This window comes from Musa acuminata, chromosome BXJ2-9 (genome assembly GCF_036884655.1).
Source record: "Musa acuminata AAA Group cultivar baxijiao chromosome BXJ2-9, Cavendish_Baxijiao_AAA, whole genome shotgun sequence".
NCBI lineage: Eukaryota > Viridiplantae > Streptophyta > Magnoliopsida > Zingiberales > Musaceae > Musa > Musa acuminata.
Window position 1 is genome coordinate 1,224,358 of NC_088346.1, and position 17,865 is coordinate 1,242,222.

The 17,865-nt window shown below is 37.6% G+C and overlaps 3 protein-coding genes across 3 annotated transcripts; 2 read left to right on the plus strand and 1 right to left on the minus strand.

Annotated features, from left to right (window-relative positions):
* The first annotated feature begins 75 nt into the window (after positions 1-75).
* On the plus strand, positions 76-5,659 carry LOC135623941 (nuclear transport factor 2-like). Its single transcript, XM_065127411.1, has 9 exons — positions 76-269; positions 394-531; positions 666-948; positions 1,048-1,253; positions 3,050-3,185; positions 3,274-3,395; positions 3,489-3,554; positions 4,891-4,957; positions 5,306-5,659. Exons 1-9 carry the CDS (start codon positions 219-221, stop codon positions 5,512-5,514), a joined length of 1,278 nt encoding a protein of 425 aa, XP_064983483.1. The 5' UTR covers positions 76-218; the 3' UTR covers positions 5,515-5,659.
* Positions 5,660-6,339: 680 nt separating this feature from the next.
* LOC103996698 (serine hydroxymethyltransferase 4) lies at positions 6,340-10,560 on the minus strand. Its single transcript, XM_009417663.3, has 4 exons — positions 9,706-10,560; positions 8,141-8,531; positions 7,953-8,054; positions 6,340-6,831 (listed from the first exon to the last, which is right to left on the minus strand). Exons 1-4 carry the CDS (start codon positions 10,555-10,557, stop codon positions 6,587-6,589), a joined length of 1,590 nt encoding a protein of 529 aa, XP_009415938.3. The 5' UTR covers positions 10,558-10,560; the 3' UTR covers positions 6,340-6,586.
* Positions 10,561-14,510: 3,950 nt separating this feature from the next.
* LOC135622306 (adenosylhomocysteinase) lies at positions 14,511-17,276 on the plus strand. Its single transcript, XM_065124043.1, has 3 exons — positions 14,511-15,297; positions 15,883-16,419; positions 16,887-17,276. Exons 1-3 carry the CDS (start codon positions 14,587-14,589, stop codon positions 17,094-17,096), a joined length of 1,458 nt encoding a protein of 485 aa, XP_064980115.1. The 5' UTR covers positions 14,511-14,586; the 3' UTR covers positions 17,097-17,276.
* Positions 17,277-17,865: the final 589 nt, after the last annotated feature.

A 17,865-nucleotide genomic window follows, 5' to 3' on the forward strand; every position in this document is an offset into this window, starting at 1 on the left:
CTGCGACTCCTGCTTCGACTTCCGTCGCCTCTCCTCTTTGGTTTCCTTTTACGGAGCTCGAAAACCCTAGAGGAAGAGGAAACCTCTCTCTCTCTCTCTCTCTCTCCATCTATACTCGGAAGTTTTATCTAGATCGTTTCGTCTCTTTCAAATTGGTCGCGTTTGAATCACAGTGACCGAGAACTCTGTCACCGCTTTCTACGGTTTTCGGTCTGGAGATGGAGGCCCAACCTTCGACTCCTGCTGAGTCTCTATACTACGCCCAAAGGGTAATAGATTATCCTCTATGTTTAGGATTGTTCCTTTATCAATATGATAAAGATTGGATTTTGTTTTCTTTTTTGTGTATATATATATGTTTCTGTCTGTCTTTGATTTGGGATCTGGGTTTAGGTCGGTGAAACGTTCGTTAATCGGTATTATCATTTTCTTCGCAATTCTCCGGAGTTGGTTCACCGATTCTACCAGGAAAGTAGCAGGCTTGGCCGTGCTGATGACCATGGCAACGTCACCTCCATCACGACCATCGATGTGAGTGTTTGAGAAGTTCAGATGTTTCTTGTTTCAGATTATCCTTCTGATGACGGGCTCCTCAATCTGCACTCTTGGTTTGATTCTTGTATACAAAATCCTCGCTCTGTATTGATTGAATTGATTGGTAATAGGCAATCAACGAGAAGATAATGTCGATGGACTTCTGTACGCTAGAAATAAAAGCGGTGCACAGCCAGGACTCTTTTGGTGGTGGGATGATGGTCCTAGTGACAGGGTTTCTCACCAGGGTGGACAATGTCAAGAGGGATTTCGTCCAGTCCTTCTTCCTGGCTCCCCAGGAAAGGGGATATTACGTCCTGAACGACATACTTATGCATGCTGGAAAAGTCACTCCTCAATTGGAGAACAAGGGCTTGACGAATGGTGTTAGCTCACCTGTTGTGCCCGAGCATGGTTTCTTTCGTGAATACTAGTTGAATTGTCATGTATATTTTTTGAAATTAATCGGTTGGCTTGTTAAGTATTGATTCTGATCGGAATATTCCCTTCCAGGACAAGAAGAAAATGTCTCGGTGCCCATTGTCAAAGCGAGTGGAGTCTGTAATCCTCGGAGCAATGGGGAGAGCTGGAATTTGCAGGAGGAAGAACCAGGTAATGAGGTCGTTGATGAAGTTTCAGATTGTTTTCAGGCTGTGGGGGTTAAATCAAAAGATACGAGCGTTCAACAGGAAATGGCCAAGAAAACATACGCTTCAGTAGTAAGTGTTTTATCTTGAAATGTTGCAATGTTTTTTAGTTGATGGACGTTTGTCTTTTATGTTATGCTATTTTTGGTGGCATGCAATATTTAAAGTCAGAGGCTATAGTGCGGGTTCTTATTTAAGATGTAATTGATTTCTTTTCATGAACCGAGTAAAAAAAAGTAGGATTGATGATACAAGTGAAGTATAAAAATCATTATTATGCTACTGTTATGTTGAAAACTTTGATATCAAGATCTAAAATCAAATAATAATATATTTATTTTATGATGAGTACCTTTCGATGTCATTCATAAAGCTTTTATCTGATTTACAAGCATACCATCGTCGGATCTGAAATTTATAGTGATGTCGATCTCTAAGAAGAATTAAACTCGTTTTCTTCTCTCTTCTTATCCTTCGTATGACTGTTATTAACGATGGATTAGGGACAAAGTTATGATGAGAGAAGATATGTAATCTCTATAAGTAATTATGAGGGTTCCTCCCATCAAGACCATCTCTTGAGGAATCATATCATAATTGGACTTTTTTCTATTGGTCGATAATCGTAATCAGAATCCAATTAATTTACTTTTTAGAAATGTTTATGATTGGATTCTGATTACTATTATCGACCAATAGAAAGGAAGTCTAATCATGATAGAATTCCTTAGGAGATGATCTTGATGGGAGAGACTCTTATAATTAGTTCTCATAGACCCTATAAATAAACAGAACCTCATAGGGACTAAACACACAATATGTACATAAGTGGATAAGATGAGATGAGGATACGTATTATTATTAAGAGATTACAAATATTCTTTCATCTCCCCTTAGTCACGTGAACTAATCAATGAGAGAGTACAAATATTTTTTCATCATCTCTTTGTCCTTAATCTATCATTCATAACGGTCCTGTGAAAGATAGGAAGAAAGGAGAATACGAGTCTAGTTCTCTTTACAGATCGATATTGATGTAGCTTTCGGATCCAACGACAGTATGCTCGTAAATAAGATAAAAGCTTTCTGAATGACATCAAAAAGTATGCATCGTAAAATAGATCTATTGTTATTTGTTTTTAGATTTTGACATTAAAGTTTTTTGCATAACAATAGTATAATGATGATTTTTATGCTTACAACAAATGCTAAGAGAGAAGCAGCATGCCCAATGCAGAAGAAATGATCTTTTAAATTAAATGTACATTTAAAAAAATCTGAAAACCCCTCTGTTGAATAAATTATAAACCTATGATTACGTTATTACTTTTAAAATAAAAAAATGAAATTGAGGACATGAGAGCTCGTCTCCAGAAGACTTTGTTGCACAAGTATTGATCATATATGCTTGTAGTTAGGTCTTTGACTTATTATACATGTGTGTTATCTACTTACTGTCATGTTATACAAACATCTTGAAATTCAATGAGAACTTGAAGTGATCTAAACATCTTGATAGGTATTCTCTCTTCTAATGAAACACATACTGCCCATCTGTGTCCACAAAGGTGCTTACTGTTTTTAAGAATATATTACATTATTGATCGCTAAAATGGTTTGTTTGAAGGAATTCCTTGAATGCAAGAAATACTTCTAGTCACGTTGACATTCCCTATGGTTGCTAAACTTTGAAAAGATATGTCCTCGACTTATTCGATCAATGTTCTTTTTATGTTTAGTTTGGTGAGAAGTTTCATATAGATACATGTTTCCACCATCTCAAAACAATTTTTAGTCCAAAGATTGAAATATCATATTCCAGCACGTTGATTGTATGATAGAAATTCAGTATGTCTTGGTGGACACAGGTGAAAGCTAAGAAAGACCTTCCTTGGGTTTCAGTGGTGAAAACAGAACAACATCCAATCTCTGCTCCTCCTGCATCTAATGGGCCTACTTTCAGTTCTAGTGCTTCCGGATGGCAGAATATTCAGATGGCAGAATGTAACAGTGATTTTTTCATCAAGATCTTTTTCTATTTCTAGCTTTATAGAGATAATTGTTTAAAAATTGTTCACTCTAATAAATTCAGCTGATGGTCATTCCATATATGTGAAAAATTTACCTTTGGATGCAACACATGCTCTACTTGAGGAGGAGTTCAAGAGATTTGGTCCTATCAAGGCTGGTGGCATACAAGTTAAAGGCAACAAGGTTGTTTTTGGTTATTCAATGACTTATTGTTTTTTGAGGATACCTATCATTCTATGTTTCTCATCATCTAATAATAAACATTTTAAATTGAAGCTACAAAGCACTTGTTTTGGTTTTGTGGAGTTCAAGTTGGCTGGTGCTGTCCGGTGTGCAATAGAGGTCAGTTTCATTTACTCTTATCAACATAACTTCTTTTACATTGCATCTTTAATTTGTTTCTGATGGTGTTCGAGTATACATAGCTCATGTTGTTGATGCTACATTTTCATTTCTGATTCTTCGGAATGCTGTTCTATTTTTCATTTATTATAATGCTGCAGCATACTACATTATTTATATTTTTCTACTCTTTTTTTTTTTTTTTGCTTTTCTTCAGTATTTCTCAGTCACTTTGACAGAGCACAGTCTACTGTTCCATAGGGTTGTTGCTATATGCAAATAGCCAAGTGATAACTTAGAACTTATGGGATGTTGGTATTCAGGTGGATGCCTGAATTACAAATGAAAAAAGAGAAGGATAGTAGAAAATAGAAGAGAATATGAGTTTCTTTGACCTCCTAAAAGATCACAGTGATGGGAGCCATATGTTTTCGGCTGCTTCCATTGTCCAACCAGAGTTAGCTTTTTGAGCCTAGGTGTAGAATGACTGCATCCCGTGTGTCCACCAAAATGAATGGAGTTTAGATGTGCAGATTCAAAATCCCATTTAATGAGGAAACTTGGGACCCCCAGAAGAACTTAACTAGTAGTCTTTCAACCACTTCTTCCTCACATTCCATCATCGTAGCTATTTGTTATGCCAAAACTAAATGCTAGTTCGGTATTGACCCTCGCATGGTTTATGATTCAAAGTCAGATGGTATTTATAAATTTAATATCATCAGATAGTACTTGCTACTTTCATGAGATTTTATAGCACTGGTACTTAGTTTTTGGAGTCTCAATTCCTGACTGAATCAACAACTAGGCTATTTATGGTATTCTATGTGATTCATTTTAAAATTCTATATAAACATAATATATGATAGATTTTTGGACTTGATATTTGCTTTACATTCATGGAAGCTACTAGTACATTTTCTACTGTAATTTTACACACTTTGTTATTGTATCTTCTAAATCCAATTATGTGGATTTATATGTAGTAAAAAGATGAAATTGAAAGATTTTGCTGAAATTCTTCATTTAAAAATTTTCTGAAAAACTAATTTACTTTATATGGAATTCTGTCTATAGATTAAGCATACTCCCACATTCACAAATTACAAGAACCTTCTTTGGATGACACCATTGAGACCATAGACTTCCATGTATGATTAGATATTGTCTCCATGAAAATTCAAGTACAGAATGCTTTTCAAAAACCATCATAACAAAAAGATAAAAGCAGATAAGGTTACATGAAGCTGGTCAAATTAAACAATTGTCAGGTGAGTCCCATCTAGTGCTTTTGATTATTAGCATCTTTTATGTTGATTAATTGTTAATATTTCAGGCTTCTCCCATACTTATAGCTGGCCATCGAGTCTATATCGAGGAAAAGAGAATATTTGGTTCAGGAGGCAAGTCTGATATAACTCTTTATACACATATTTGCATATGTAGACTATGTTCATAATTGTTTTATTTATCGAAGATAACTGTTTGACATTATATCACTTGAGGAAAAAAAGAAGAATAAACTGATGAATTTGAACTAACCGTAAATGACTTTATTTCTTACAATGTCAGTGCAGCAAGCAGATTAACCGATTAGGTACACAACCTAATGAATACAAAGCAAATTATTGCCAAAGACTTTCACCACTAGACTCACAAAAGACAGCATCATGCATGCACTTCCTTTTCCAAGGAAACCGGAAACTTTCATGGTCATCCATCATATTGTGCTCACTGTTAGTGTTCTGCAGTTAATAACAGAGGAAGATTCCTCCTCGGTGAAGGGGGTGGGAACCAAAAAGATGGAATTAGCGAGAGGTTCCATAACAGATGTGATCTTGTAGGCAGCGTCGGAAACAGGAGAGACTCTTCAAATGGAGTCGATAACGGATCATGGAGAGTTGATCAAATTGACCCAAATGATGGCCAGGGAAGCCATTACGGATCCAACATCAGTTAAAACTAATGAGCTTTTTTCATCAGGCCCCCTAATCAGTTGGATAATCCAAAGTCATTACAAGGTTTTTTGAACTATAAGGTTCATTTTGTTTGGATCTTTGAACTTATTTTTGCCAATCCTAAGCAACTAATTTTCTAGTGGCTAACATATATATTAGTCTTTCAATTTGGTTCTGTTCTCTTCTGCTAGTTTTCCCTCAAAATTTTCTTTGGCAGTGGAAATCTTAAATTTAAGTTCATAGTGCATGTGCATCTTTCATTCAGAATCAGTGTTTCCTTAGTTGGCATGTTGTCGTTTGTTTTTGAAGTGTTCAATTTGCAACGCATGGGATGGAAATCTCATCCCACTTGCTAGTTTTCATTCATACTAAGGATCTGAAAAGTGAGATTCATGCTTTCTTTTGCACATTTTGAGGAATATATATGAAAGAAAAAAATGAAAAACTAATGATGAACACTCACAAGGTTCCAAGGATTTATCGGAAATAAGCCAAATGAGTAGGCTCATTCCCAATATTCCTCGACATAAAAATCACAATCTTTTCCTGAGGTATGCTGCTGTTAATTGAAATAAGTATTCCTTGGATACCTGCTTTGACTATGGCAACCATCCCAGAAATCCATATTCTTTTATACGGCATAGATTGTTTGGTTGGAACGAGCTTATGAGGTTTATAACTGGTTGTTATATAACTGGGTAATTAGGTCAAGTTCTACTTCTAATTAAATTGAAATATCCAGGAAACAAGATAATATTTCTACATCACAATGATGGAAGTCTTTAAATACTGACATGCATTATGATTAACCACCACAGGCAGTGCAGTAACAAACAACAAATGATAATATAGATTTCTGAAAAGAACTACATGCATCACAAGAAATGGTAGGATAAATATTTTGAGAGTACATCAACTAGCATCAGATAAGGAACATGCTGCTCTTTCCATGGGTACATCTCAAAAAAGATTTGGATTGGCAAACAAAATGTTCAACTGTATGATGAAATAAGCAAATTTGTCAAAAGAAAAGGGATTCTTGAACATGCGCCTCCTCACACAAATTTTAGTGTCCTAGTCCTTGTACTTCATTGCGGACATTTGAAAGCCAGGCATGTCAAACGATGCAGAAAACTTTTCGACTGCTGCCTTGAGCTCCTCGATGTCCTTGTTGTTCACCAAACCTTTATTGAAGTCCTTCAGCAGCTTTCCATGCTCCTTCTGAATGCTCAAGCAGAGAGTCACAGCCTGGTGAAGGAACTCAGCAATCTGCTCGAAATCCTTTTCAACCAAGCCCCGTGATGTCATGGCAGGAGCGCCTGAAAAATGAGACATAACCGAAGCAGATCTAAATGCACTAACAAGAGATAAGTTTCTCATAGACTCATGCTGCTCAGAGGTAACAGTAATAAAATAGGTCTTAAATCACACAAGACCTAGAATTAATAGAAGATTAGACAGTTGCGACTGCTTATATTATTTTCAAAAGGAACCCTGATGAAATTTTCTTATTATATCAGGATGGCATCACACAGAAATTGACAGAGGGATGGAGATTAAAGGTTCTTGTCATTCGATGTTACATATGCACTTGCCACACACAAGGAATGTATTTGTTTCTGTATTGATAACACTTGGTGCCAAAGTGGCAAATGAAGGCCATAAAACAAATTTCCAGAATTAAAACATTTAGATCAACTCAAGACAGAATCGATCTAACCTCAAACCAGCTTTTAACTGAGATATGGCTGCATCAAACATACAAGAAGTACTGATTGCTATTTTCCATTTTACCCAAGTATAAAGCAGATAAGCAAAGACATATACCATCTCAAAATTCTTGATAAAAATTTGACCCTTTTGTCTCATCTACATAATGTTTTGTTCACCAAGAATTCTATCTTTGATTTAATTGAGGAAGAGAATCATCGCCATATACAGGAGTCGTCATATGAATTTAATTGTGCGAACCAGTTTTGTGGAATAAGTTCACTCGACTAGTTAGTTGTGCTCCTGGTACAAAATGCAGAGTTCTAATTTTATCTGCAGGATTACTAACAGGAGAAAGTCTTGGGTGAATTAAGAATGCTGTGTAATAACTACAAATTGTTTAATATCTACTTAAATATGACATTTCTTACATGAGAAACAAGTATGACAGCATTTTGAACTGATGCCGTCAAACTTATTACTCATGTAAGAAATGTCATATTTAAGAAGATTTTTGAACAGATGCTGCAGAATATTGAAGACGGCATATAAACCTAAAAATGTAACTTTTTTTCATTCTTGGATTTATCATTTATCAATAGATATAACTAAAATATCTCTCTGAAAGTTGAAAACCAGCAATTATTTCAGATATTTCACAGATCAACATCTTCAGAGGCATTAAAAACCTGATGCAAGTAAATCATGCTCCAAAAGGCAGTGTTCTTACCGATGCGGACACCACCAGGAGCCAGTGCACTGCTGTCACCAAAAACTGCATTCTTGTTAACAGTAATATTGCAAAGATCACAGAGTTTCTCCACCTTGTTTCCTACAAATATCCAAGGTGAAGGGAAGAAAAATTTAAGAAAAATAAATAACAGCAAGCTACATAAAAAAAAATGTAATTGGTTGTACCAGTCAACCCAAGAGGTCGAAGATCCCAGAGGACAAGGTGATTCTCAGTTCCATCTGTCACAAGCTTGTAGCCCTTGCTCATTAGATAATTCCCGAGAGCAACAGCATTGGCCCTGATCTGCTTGGCATATGTTTTGAACCCAGGTGACATGGCTTGCTTCAAAGCTACAGCCAAAGCAGCAATCTGATGATTGTGAGGACCACCTTGGAGAGCTGGAAACACTGAAAAGTTGATTTTGTCCTCGAAATCGTAAACAGCATCTTCTGGCTGTCCCTTCTTTGGAGGCTTAGGGCCTTTCCTGTAGAAGATCATTCCAGACCTTGGTCCTCTGAGACTCTTATGAGTAGTGGTAGTGACCACATCACAGAACTCAAAGGGGTTTGCAGCTTCCTACATTGGAGAATACCATTCTAATCAATAAAGTGCATCAATGCACACAGGCCAACAGGTAGTTTCTCATCAAAAATAAAAAATTAAAAAAAAAAGGCTGAAACAAGCAACTTCACCATCATTCTAACTTTCAACTATCCTGAGTAGCAAAAGCCCAATCCTAATGATCAGAAATATAACCTAATAAGAATTATTAAATAACTAAATACTAGATTGTTCCATAAGAATGAATTAAAAAAATGTATTAATACTCATGATCTTTTGTTGCATCTACAAAATGAAGGAATATGCATCTCAACCAACAAAGCACCGAAACCAAGTCAAAATTTAAGAGTACATACATATCAGCACTGAATTGTCCATGTTTTATTACCAACAGCTCTCATATGGATGAAAGCAAAAATATCAAGATCAAAGCATTAAGATCTCATCTATATTATTCAAAACTGTCTTCATTGTCAATCAACAATCAATAATGATAACAAATTTACCAATTTAGTGATTTTAGACATCATCAATTAACAAACAATCAGGAATTCAGATCTAGTTAGCAACTAATGAGAAGGCTCATAAAAAGAGTATATAGAGTTAGTATACGTAATGCTATCTTTACTGGTAGATCTGTTCCATATAATGTTGGTATGAGTTTTGGATAAAAGCAATCAACAAATAGTAATTTAGATATAGTTACCAATTGATGAATAGGTTCTTGAAAAGAGCATATAAAGCTAGTATATTTATCTGAACTTGTAGATCTATTTCACATAAAGCAAACATGTGCGTGGGCCAAAAGCAATCAACAAATACTCAAAACCTCAGATCTAGATGCCAACTGATAAATAGGTTCTTGAAAAGCGCATATAAAGGTAGTACGTTTAATGCAATCTACTTGTAGATCTATTCCACACAATGCAAGGGTTCTACCAGATCCATCCATTGAAGACGGATCTATAGAAATCTCAGTGAAAAACCGAACGAAACAACACTTGATCAATCCAAACACCATTCTCCCCGATCCATCAGATCTACCTTACCGACCACATCCGACCAAAACGCAGAAATCAAGTAGAACTGTTTTCGGAGGCCAAATTGTTATCAAGATCTGATTTTTCGATCGAAACCGATCTTAAGAGAAAAATTAAGACATAGGACGAACAATATCAGCATTCATTACCTGAGCGGCTACGAGGCCACTGATGTGAGCCATATCGCAGAGCAACAAGGCCCCGCACTTGTCGGCGATAGATCTGAACCTTGCGTAGTCCCAATCCCTAGGGTAGGCACTGCCACCGCAGATGATGAGCTTGGGGCGAAAGTCGAGGGCTTTCTCCTCGAGCTTGTCGTAGTCGATGTACCCGGTCACGGGGCTGACCTTGTAGGGGAGGCTCTCGAAGTAAATGGAGGTGGCGGAGATCTTCTTGCCACCGGAGGTGTAGTAGCCGTGAGTGAGGTGTCCGCCGGAGGGAAGGTCGAGGCCCATGATGCGGTCATGGGGGTTGAGGAGGGCGGTGTAGGCGGCGAAATTGGCAGGACTGCCAGAGTATGGCTGGACGTTGACGCCCCACTTGGCGGGGTCGAGTTGGTAGGCGGCGAGGGCGCGGGAACGGCAGAGGTTCTCGATGGCGTCGATGTGCTCGTTGCCGCCGTAGTAGCGGTTGCCAGGCATGCCCTCGGAGTACTTGTTAGTGAGAGCGCTGCCGAGGGCCTCGATGACGGCGAAGGAGGTGAAGTTCTCGGAGGCGATGAGCTCGATGCCGTGAGACTGGCGCCGCTTCTCGTGTTCGATGAGGTCGTGGATCTCCGGGTCGACGGCGGAGAGCGGCGAGAGTCCCCATTCGCTCACGGACTCCATGGGTACAGCAGCCGGGGCCGGAATCGTAAAGCGAAGATGCTGGACGGGGAGAGGGAAAGGGGGAGAAGGACGATGAGGAAGAAGTCTTCCGAGGGGTAGGGGTGAATGGCGGAAATGACGGTGTGGGAAGGGCGTCGGATTTATAGGAGACGATGTGAGGGTTTGTGCCCGCATGATTTGGTTGGTTAGTGTGGCAGCGAAGAGATGAGGGTTTTGCATCGAATTAAAATTACTCATTATATTATATATATATATATATATATATATATATATATATATATATATATATATAATAACCCCCATGTTTTACCTAATGATTTTTTAAAGAAAATAGTAAGATTGTTGAAATCAATTTTCATCATTTTCATTTATTTTTCGAAAAAAAAGGGTTTTCTTTATGACGTTAACATGACACATCAGATCTTGTAATGACCAGAAACTAAGTGATAATAAATTTCTTTGAGGGTTGGTGAGAAGAAGACGTCTGGCCAAACAAAGATCTCACTCGAGTTAGGTGTACACGTTCGAGTCATAGGGACTAAAAACGTCACTTGCAAATAGAAAATATGATGTACTGTTCTCAAAACTGGCTGTAACAAAAAATAAAAAAACACTTTGGTCCTCTCGGTAACAAAAACATAAGACAGTCACGTGAATGGTTTAGGGTTGGTGAGTGGCAACTTTTCCATCTTAACATGGCCAGTGCTCAAAGACCAAATTTGCATGATTGTCTATTTTATTATTAATTATATATTATCTCATATAATTAATTGTTTTTATATTTTAAAAAATATATATATTGGGATCTTTATATTTATGAAAATAAAATAATATTTCTTCTTATGTCATCAACTTTACTGATAAAAATATGTATTGACTCTGTCTCATTTTGAATTATCATTGAGCATATATGATATTTTGAGTCGATGACGTGAGTTACTTTCATAAATATAGGGATCTAATATAATTTTTAAAAATATAAAGATTAAGATGTTAAAAATAATTAATCAAAAAATAAAATATAATAGTCTGTTTTTTTTTTTTTTTGAACTACTGTACTTTTGTTTGAATATGCATTGATTCTTTTCATTGGTTTTATTCACTCGATGGTCATTTAAAATGGACTCATTCCTCCTATTTTCCCATCAACAACCATTTATACTCAAAGATCTAATTTGATCTACAAAAGGAATAGCAAGGCCAAAATAAACTAAATTGGAAGTGAAATATAAAATAGTAATTGAGTTACGTATAAAAACAAATCACTCATAATTGTTTCTTATCAACTACGTCTCTTTTCAAAAGTTAGCAGGCCATTCTTATCCTTTTATTCGTTGTTACAGGATTCAAGTGTGAATCTATCAAGATTCGACGTTAAAATTTCTAAACTTGATGTTTGTAATTTTTATTATGAGATAAAAGATAATAGTTCAACGAGATAGACAATAGACATCCTCCAATTTACCAAGGAAGTAAATATATATAGCGTATCCTTCAAAGATTATTAATGGACTTGTGAATCTATCGATATTTGATGTTCGAATTTTTAAATCTTTAAGCGAAAAGAATTTATGGAAAGAGATATTTGATTCTTTAAATATCCATGATTATCCCCGATAATAATATTCAGATTTTTTTATTTCGGATGAAAGAAAAAAAAACAAGCACATATATTTTTATTTTTGAGATAGTTCATATTGTGAGATATAAGGACGATAGGTGTAGGTGTAGGTGTAGGTGTGGGTGTAGTGAGGGGAGGGTCAAAAGCTTAGCAGCAACTGAAGAATGAGAAGAAGACGAAGTTAGGTGTGGTAGTTCCAAGTTGTCATCAACACCAGATTATGTTTGTGGATCTTAATTGATGTAACCTTTCATCTTAGTTGCTTCTTCACCAACTCACTTTTTGCCATTGACTTGCACTCCACCTAATATTGCGTTTGGTCATCCATCAATATGTACCCATAAATTAAATATTACAGATGAGTTTATTTTTTTTTTCACTATACAATTTAGTTTTATTTATTTTTAACTAATTTTAACAATATTATATTTATTTAAGTGTGTTTAATTTGATACTATATAGTAACTCGAAATTCAATCAAATAAGAACACGAGAATGTATAATAATTAAGATTGATGAAATTTTTTTGACTAATTAAACCATGTAATAAATACTATTAAACATGATGATCCTATTTTTTAAAAAAAATACTGTAATTGATATGATGAAATACATATTATAATTCTGTTCGAGGACATTATAATTAGTTCCATGTGAACCGATTTTATTAATTATATTTTGATGAAAAAAATATTTTAATAGGATAATATTTTGATCATTTGAAAAATATTATTTGCCTTTAGTTGCTATTCTGAAAAAAAAATATTTTTTTGGTATTTTTTAAAAACATTTTTTTAATTTATATAATAGAGTAATGGTCTTTTCAAATCTGCGTAAAATTTCTTTATCAAATTTTATCTTCATCATTTACTTTAAAAAAATAATTTTTTTAATCAAATTATATTTTCGTCGTTTACCTTATGAAAAAAAAAATCACAAATGATAATGTGGGCTAATTATATATTACATCCTCCTTTAGTTAAACTTTTTTATCATTTCAATATTTAGACTTAAAACATTTACATTAGAATCTCTATAAAAGTGAAACATTAAACTCTATTTACTCTAACGTCGTCAATTTACTGAAGAAAGATATGTATGAATGACACAAAAATAATAGATAAAAAGATTACTTTCAATGTTCTAGTTACGTTTTCTTTCTTATTAATCGTCTATTATGGTGGTGGCAGGCAACAATAACACTAGGGATCGCGGTTGATTGTTGCGGTTGTAGTCGACGAAAACAACACAATGATCGATGAGAAAGCCATAATGGTCAATGAGATCGACATGAGGTTGTCATTGGAGATGGGCTAAGTGGAGTCCTAGAGGTGAAGTTGAGGAACTTCTATGATTTCTTGTGAGGGAGGAGGAAGAGGAGCGACGACGAGAGATGAGACAAATGGAGAGGAGGAAGAGAATAAGGATAATGGCTATGCCAACGCAGATGGAGAGCAATGCCACTCTACTCTAAATCGCCCTGCATCTGTGTCAACGCTGATGCAGATGTAGAGCGATACTCATCCTTCTTCCCCCTTTTCCTGATCCCTAATCCTTCTTCCCTCTTTCATTGCAAATGCAAAGCAAAACCACAAATGCCAAAGCATATGCTAATGCTTTGCATCTACAATGGCACTGCTCAACATCTACGATGGCGCCAATGTAGAGCAGTGCTCATCCTTCTCCCCCCCTTTTCTCGATCCCTCATTTTTTTTTCCTTTTTATCGTTTTGCGTTTACATTGGCGCCAACGCAAATACAGAATGATACAAAATAAAAGTCATCGATGCCAATGCAAATGTCAATGCTCTACATTTGCATCGGTGCCACTCGACATCTGCATCAATGCTGACAAGATGTAAAGCGATGCTAATCTTTCTTCTTCCTTTCCTTGATCTCTCATCCTTCTTCCCCCTTTTCATCGCCCTATATCTGCATCAACACTTCTCTATATCTATATTGATGCCGACACAAATATAGAACAAAAGCCACATATACTAATACTTTGCATTTACATCGACATAAATACAGATATAAGGCATCTGTATCGATATCATTTCTCATTACAGAGCGATGCCAACGTAGATATCTCATTTGGGACATTAAATTTTTTTTATTTTATTATTTTATTATTTTTATATATACTAAATTTTTTTATCGATTTTACCAACGATATTAAATAAATAAAGTTAAATATTTTATTTTTATAATTATAAAAAGTTTAATATAAAATTTTTAAATTTAAAAATTAAAGAATATTAAAAAAAATTAACTAACTGGCCCTCGTAATATCCATCTCCCTTCGATGCGGGTCGACAATATCATCACTATGCACGTGTCCATCACACTTTACATTACGTTTTAACAAATGCTTTCCTCGGTCACTTCATATCCCATTTGGCCCATCTCTTCCGTTGGGCCCACTGCACAGCTCTCGTCATCTCCAGCCTTTTGTCATCTCGTCCGTCCGTTCGCCCCGCAGCTTCTCTATATATTCCCCTAAACCCCTCGCTACTTACTCTCACATCTTTTCCGCCTCCCTCTCCTTGCCCAACTCCTTCGATTAGTTCCAACGATCGGAGAATGGCGCTGCTGGTGGAGAAGACGTCGACGGGACGCGAGTACAAGGTGAAGGACCTTTCTCAGGCCGACTTCGGCCGCCTCGAGATCGAGCTGGCGGAGGTGGAGATGCCGGGCCTCATGGCGTGCCGCGCCGAGTTCGGGCCCGCCAAACCTTTCGCCGGCGCCCGCATCTCCGGCTCCCTCCACATGACCATCCAGACCGCCGTCCTCATCGAGACCCTCACCGCCCTCGGTGCTGAAGTCCGGTGGTGCTCCTGCAATATCTTCTCCACCCAGGACCACGCCGCTGCCGCCATTGCCCGCGACTCCGCCGCCGTCTTCGCCTGGAAGGGAGAGACCCTCGCCGAGTACTGGTGGTGCACCGAGCGATGCCTCGACTGGGGCCCCAACGGTGGCCCCGACCTCATCGTCGACGACGGCGGTGACGCCACTCTCCTCATCCACGAGGGCGTCAAGGCTGAAGAAGAGTACGAGAAGACCGGCAAGCTGCCCGATCCGGCCTCCACGGACAACGCCGAGTTCCAGATCGTGCTGGGGATCATCCGCGACGGGCTCAAGGTCGACCCCAAGAAGTACCGCAAGATGAAGGAACGCCTCGTCGGCGTGTCGGAGGAGACCACCACCGGCGTCAAGCGACTCTACCAGATGCAGGCCAGCGGCGCCCTGCTCTTCCCCGCCATCAACGTCAACGACTCCGTTACCAAGAGCAAGGTATACTTCATTTTGGATCTTGAAGTTTGGGCTTCAATTTTGTTCTGGAAATTCTCGGATCCATAGGTCTCATTTTGAGCTCCAGATCCAGATCCAGATCAGGATCTGAGGAGGTTGGTTTCCCTGTTACCTTTAAACTAGTTTTGATAGTTTGAACCCAGATCTGCTGTTGTCTCTATCGGCTATATAACCTGGAGTTTATGAATCTGGTCGGTGCGATGCTAATCGACGAAGAGGGCAATAGATCATTAACTAAGATCTTAGACTTCCATATCTCTTTAGATCTGAATCCAGATGAACAGTTTCAGTCTTAATTTAACCCTGTAATCATAATCAACCGTTTCAGGTAAAATTTCTTTCTCTTCTGATGCATATATATATGTTCGAATTTATATCTCCTTTGACTTGTATTGACTTGAAACTGTGATTTTTTTATCTTCATTTAATTTGATCTAATAATATAAGCTTGAGTCACGAGAATTTAGTATCAATAGTATTTTTCTTGCTATCTTATGCCTTTGCATATTCTTTCGCCTGCGTGGAGATTTGTGACTCCTATTTTTCTTGGTCTCGTATTGACTGCAGTTTGACAACCTGTATGGATGCCGCCACTCTCTCCCCGATGGCCTCATGAGGGCCACTGATGTTATGATTGCCGGAAAAGTTGCCGTGGTCTGCGGCTATGGAGATGTGGGCAAGGGCTGTGCTGCTGCCCTGAAGCAAGCTGGCGCTCGTGTTATTGTTACCGAGATCGACCCCATCTGTGCTCTTCAGGCACTGATGGAGGGCCTCCCTGTTCTCACTCTGGAGGATGTCGTCTCCGAGGCAGATATCTTTGTGACGACAACCGGGAACAAGGACATTATTATGGTTGATCACATGAAGAAGATGAAGAACAATGCCATTGTTTGCAACATTGGCCACTTCGACAATGAGATCGATATGCATGGGCTGGAGACCTACCCGGGCGTCAAGCGCATCACCATCAAGCCCCAGACCGATCGTTGGGTGTTCCCTGAGACCAAGACCGGCATCATCGTGCTTGCCGAGGGGCGGCTTATGAATCTTGGTTGTGCCACTGGGCATCCCAGCTTCGTCATGTCCTGCTCCTTCACCAACCAGGTATGACACCTACTAAATTATTCTTGCTCTCATTTAAACAACTCCTCCTGACCATGTATGCTTGTTTTTGCCTGGGTATGTGTGCTAAATATTATAAGCTTTGTATTATATATTTGATATTACATATATGAAAATGACACAAATCTCTCCATTCATGCATGTTCATGAAAATTGCATGCATACCCGAGTTTATTGGTCATTTGCTTGATCATGATACTCCTGATGATGAATTATTTTAGGAGAATTTAGATGTTCCTACAGATCCTTCATTTAGGAATAGAAAGTCTCAAAATCTAATGCTTTGTACTCATCAAGGTCATGTGCATGAGAATAGACCTCAAATTTAACAGAGAATTGGGTCATCCTGTCTATCATTTATTACATCTTAAATGCTCTTGAAAATATCAAAAATCACAATCCATCTAGCTTTAATTGGACTAACTAAAATCATAATAAAATCATGGCAGGTGATAGCACAACTGGAATTATGGAAGGAAAAGGCGACCGGCAAGTACGAGAAGAAAGTCTATGTGCTGCCCAAGCATCTGGATGAGAAGGTGGCAGCGCTCCACCTCGGCAAGCTGGGTGCCAAGCTCACCAAGCTTACACCATCGCAGGCTGATTACATTAGCGTCCCGATCGAAGGACCCTACAAGCCTGCTCACTACAGGTATTAGGGTTGCTTATGCAAGAGACGATGATAATAAATCGGAGCACTGGCATTTTCGACTAGAGTTTGACCGATGGCTATGTTCGTTTTGCTTTTCACCTTTTGTCTTCCCATCTTTGCTGGTTCACCTATGGACGTTTGTTCCATTTGGAAGTAATGAGAAATGCTGATGGCATTTTCGGAATAATTTGGCTGATAGTAGTCGGTCTAATGGTCTGATAAACCAGTAATGTTTGCATGGGTACGCACAATCTTACCCTTCCTTTCTTCGAGTCTTATATAAAGTATTTCTATTAATATTTAAGTTTTATATCAACACTAACAAACTTACTGCAATACAAAAATTATGCAAAAATATAGTATAAGAAAATATTGAAAATAATTTGAGATGGTACAAATGTAGGAAAAAGAAACTAATAATTAGTACATATATACATACTTAGTGTGAAGACAAATTCACATAAGCATATTAAAAGCTTATCCAATGCTAGATGATAAACCTAAATAAATCCCACAGAGTTCTGCTATGACTTCCATAATCTCTTGTGCCAATCTAAAATGGAAGAAAGTTCATATCAAAAGACTAAATGAATTGTCAACTCATTTGCTAGTTCAAGCATCACAAGCATTTGCACAAGCAAATGTAATAGGCAGTATATAGAGGGAAAAAAGAATTAAGAGTACCATTTGTTGTGAGATGTGATGACAAATTCCTTGTTTATGCAGAAAGATCACACTACCCAGACCTGTAAAATGACCATGGAGTGAAGTCTTGA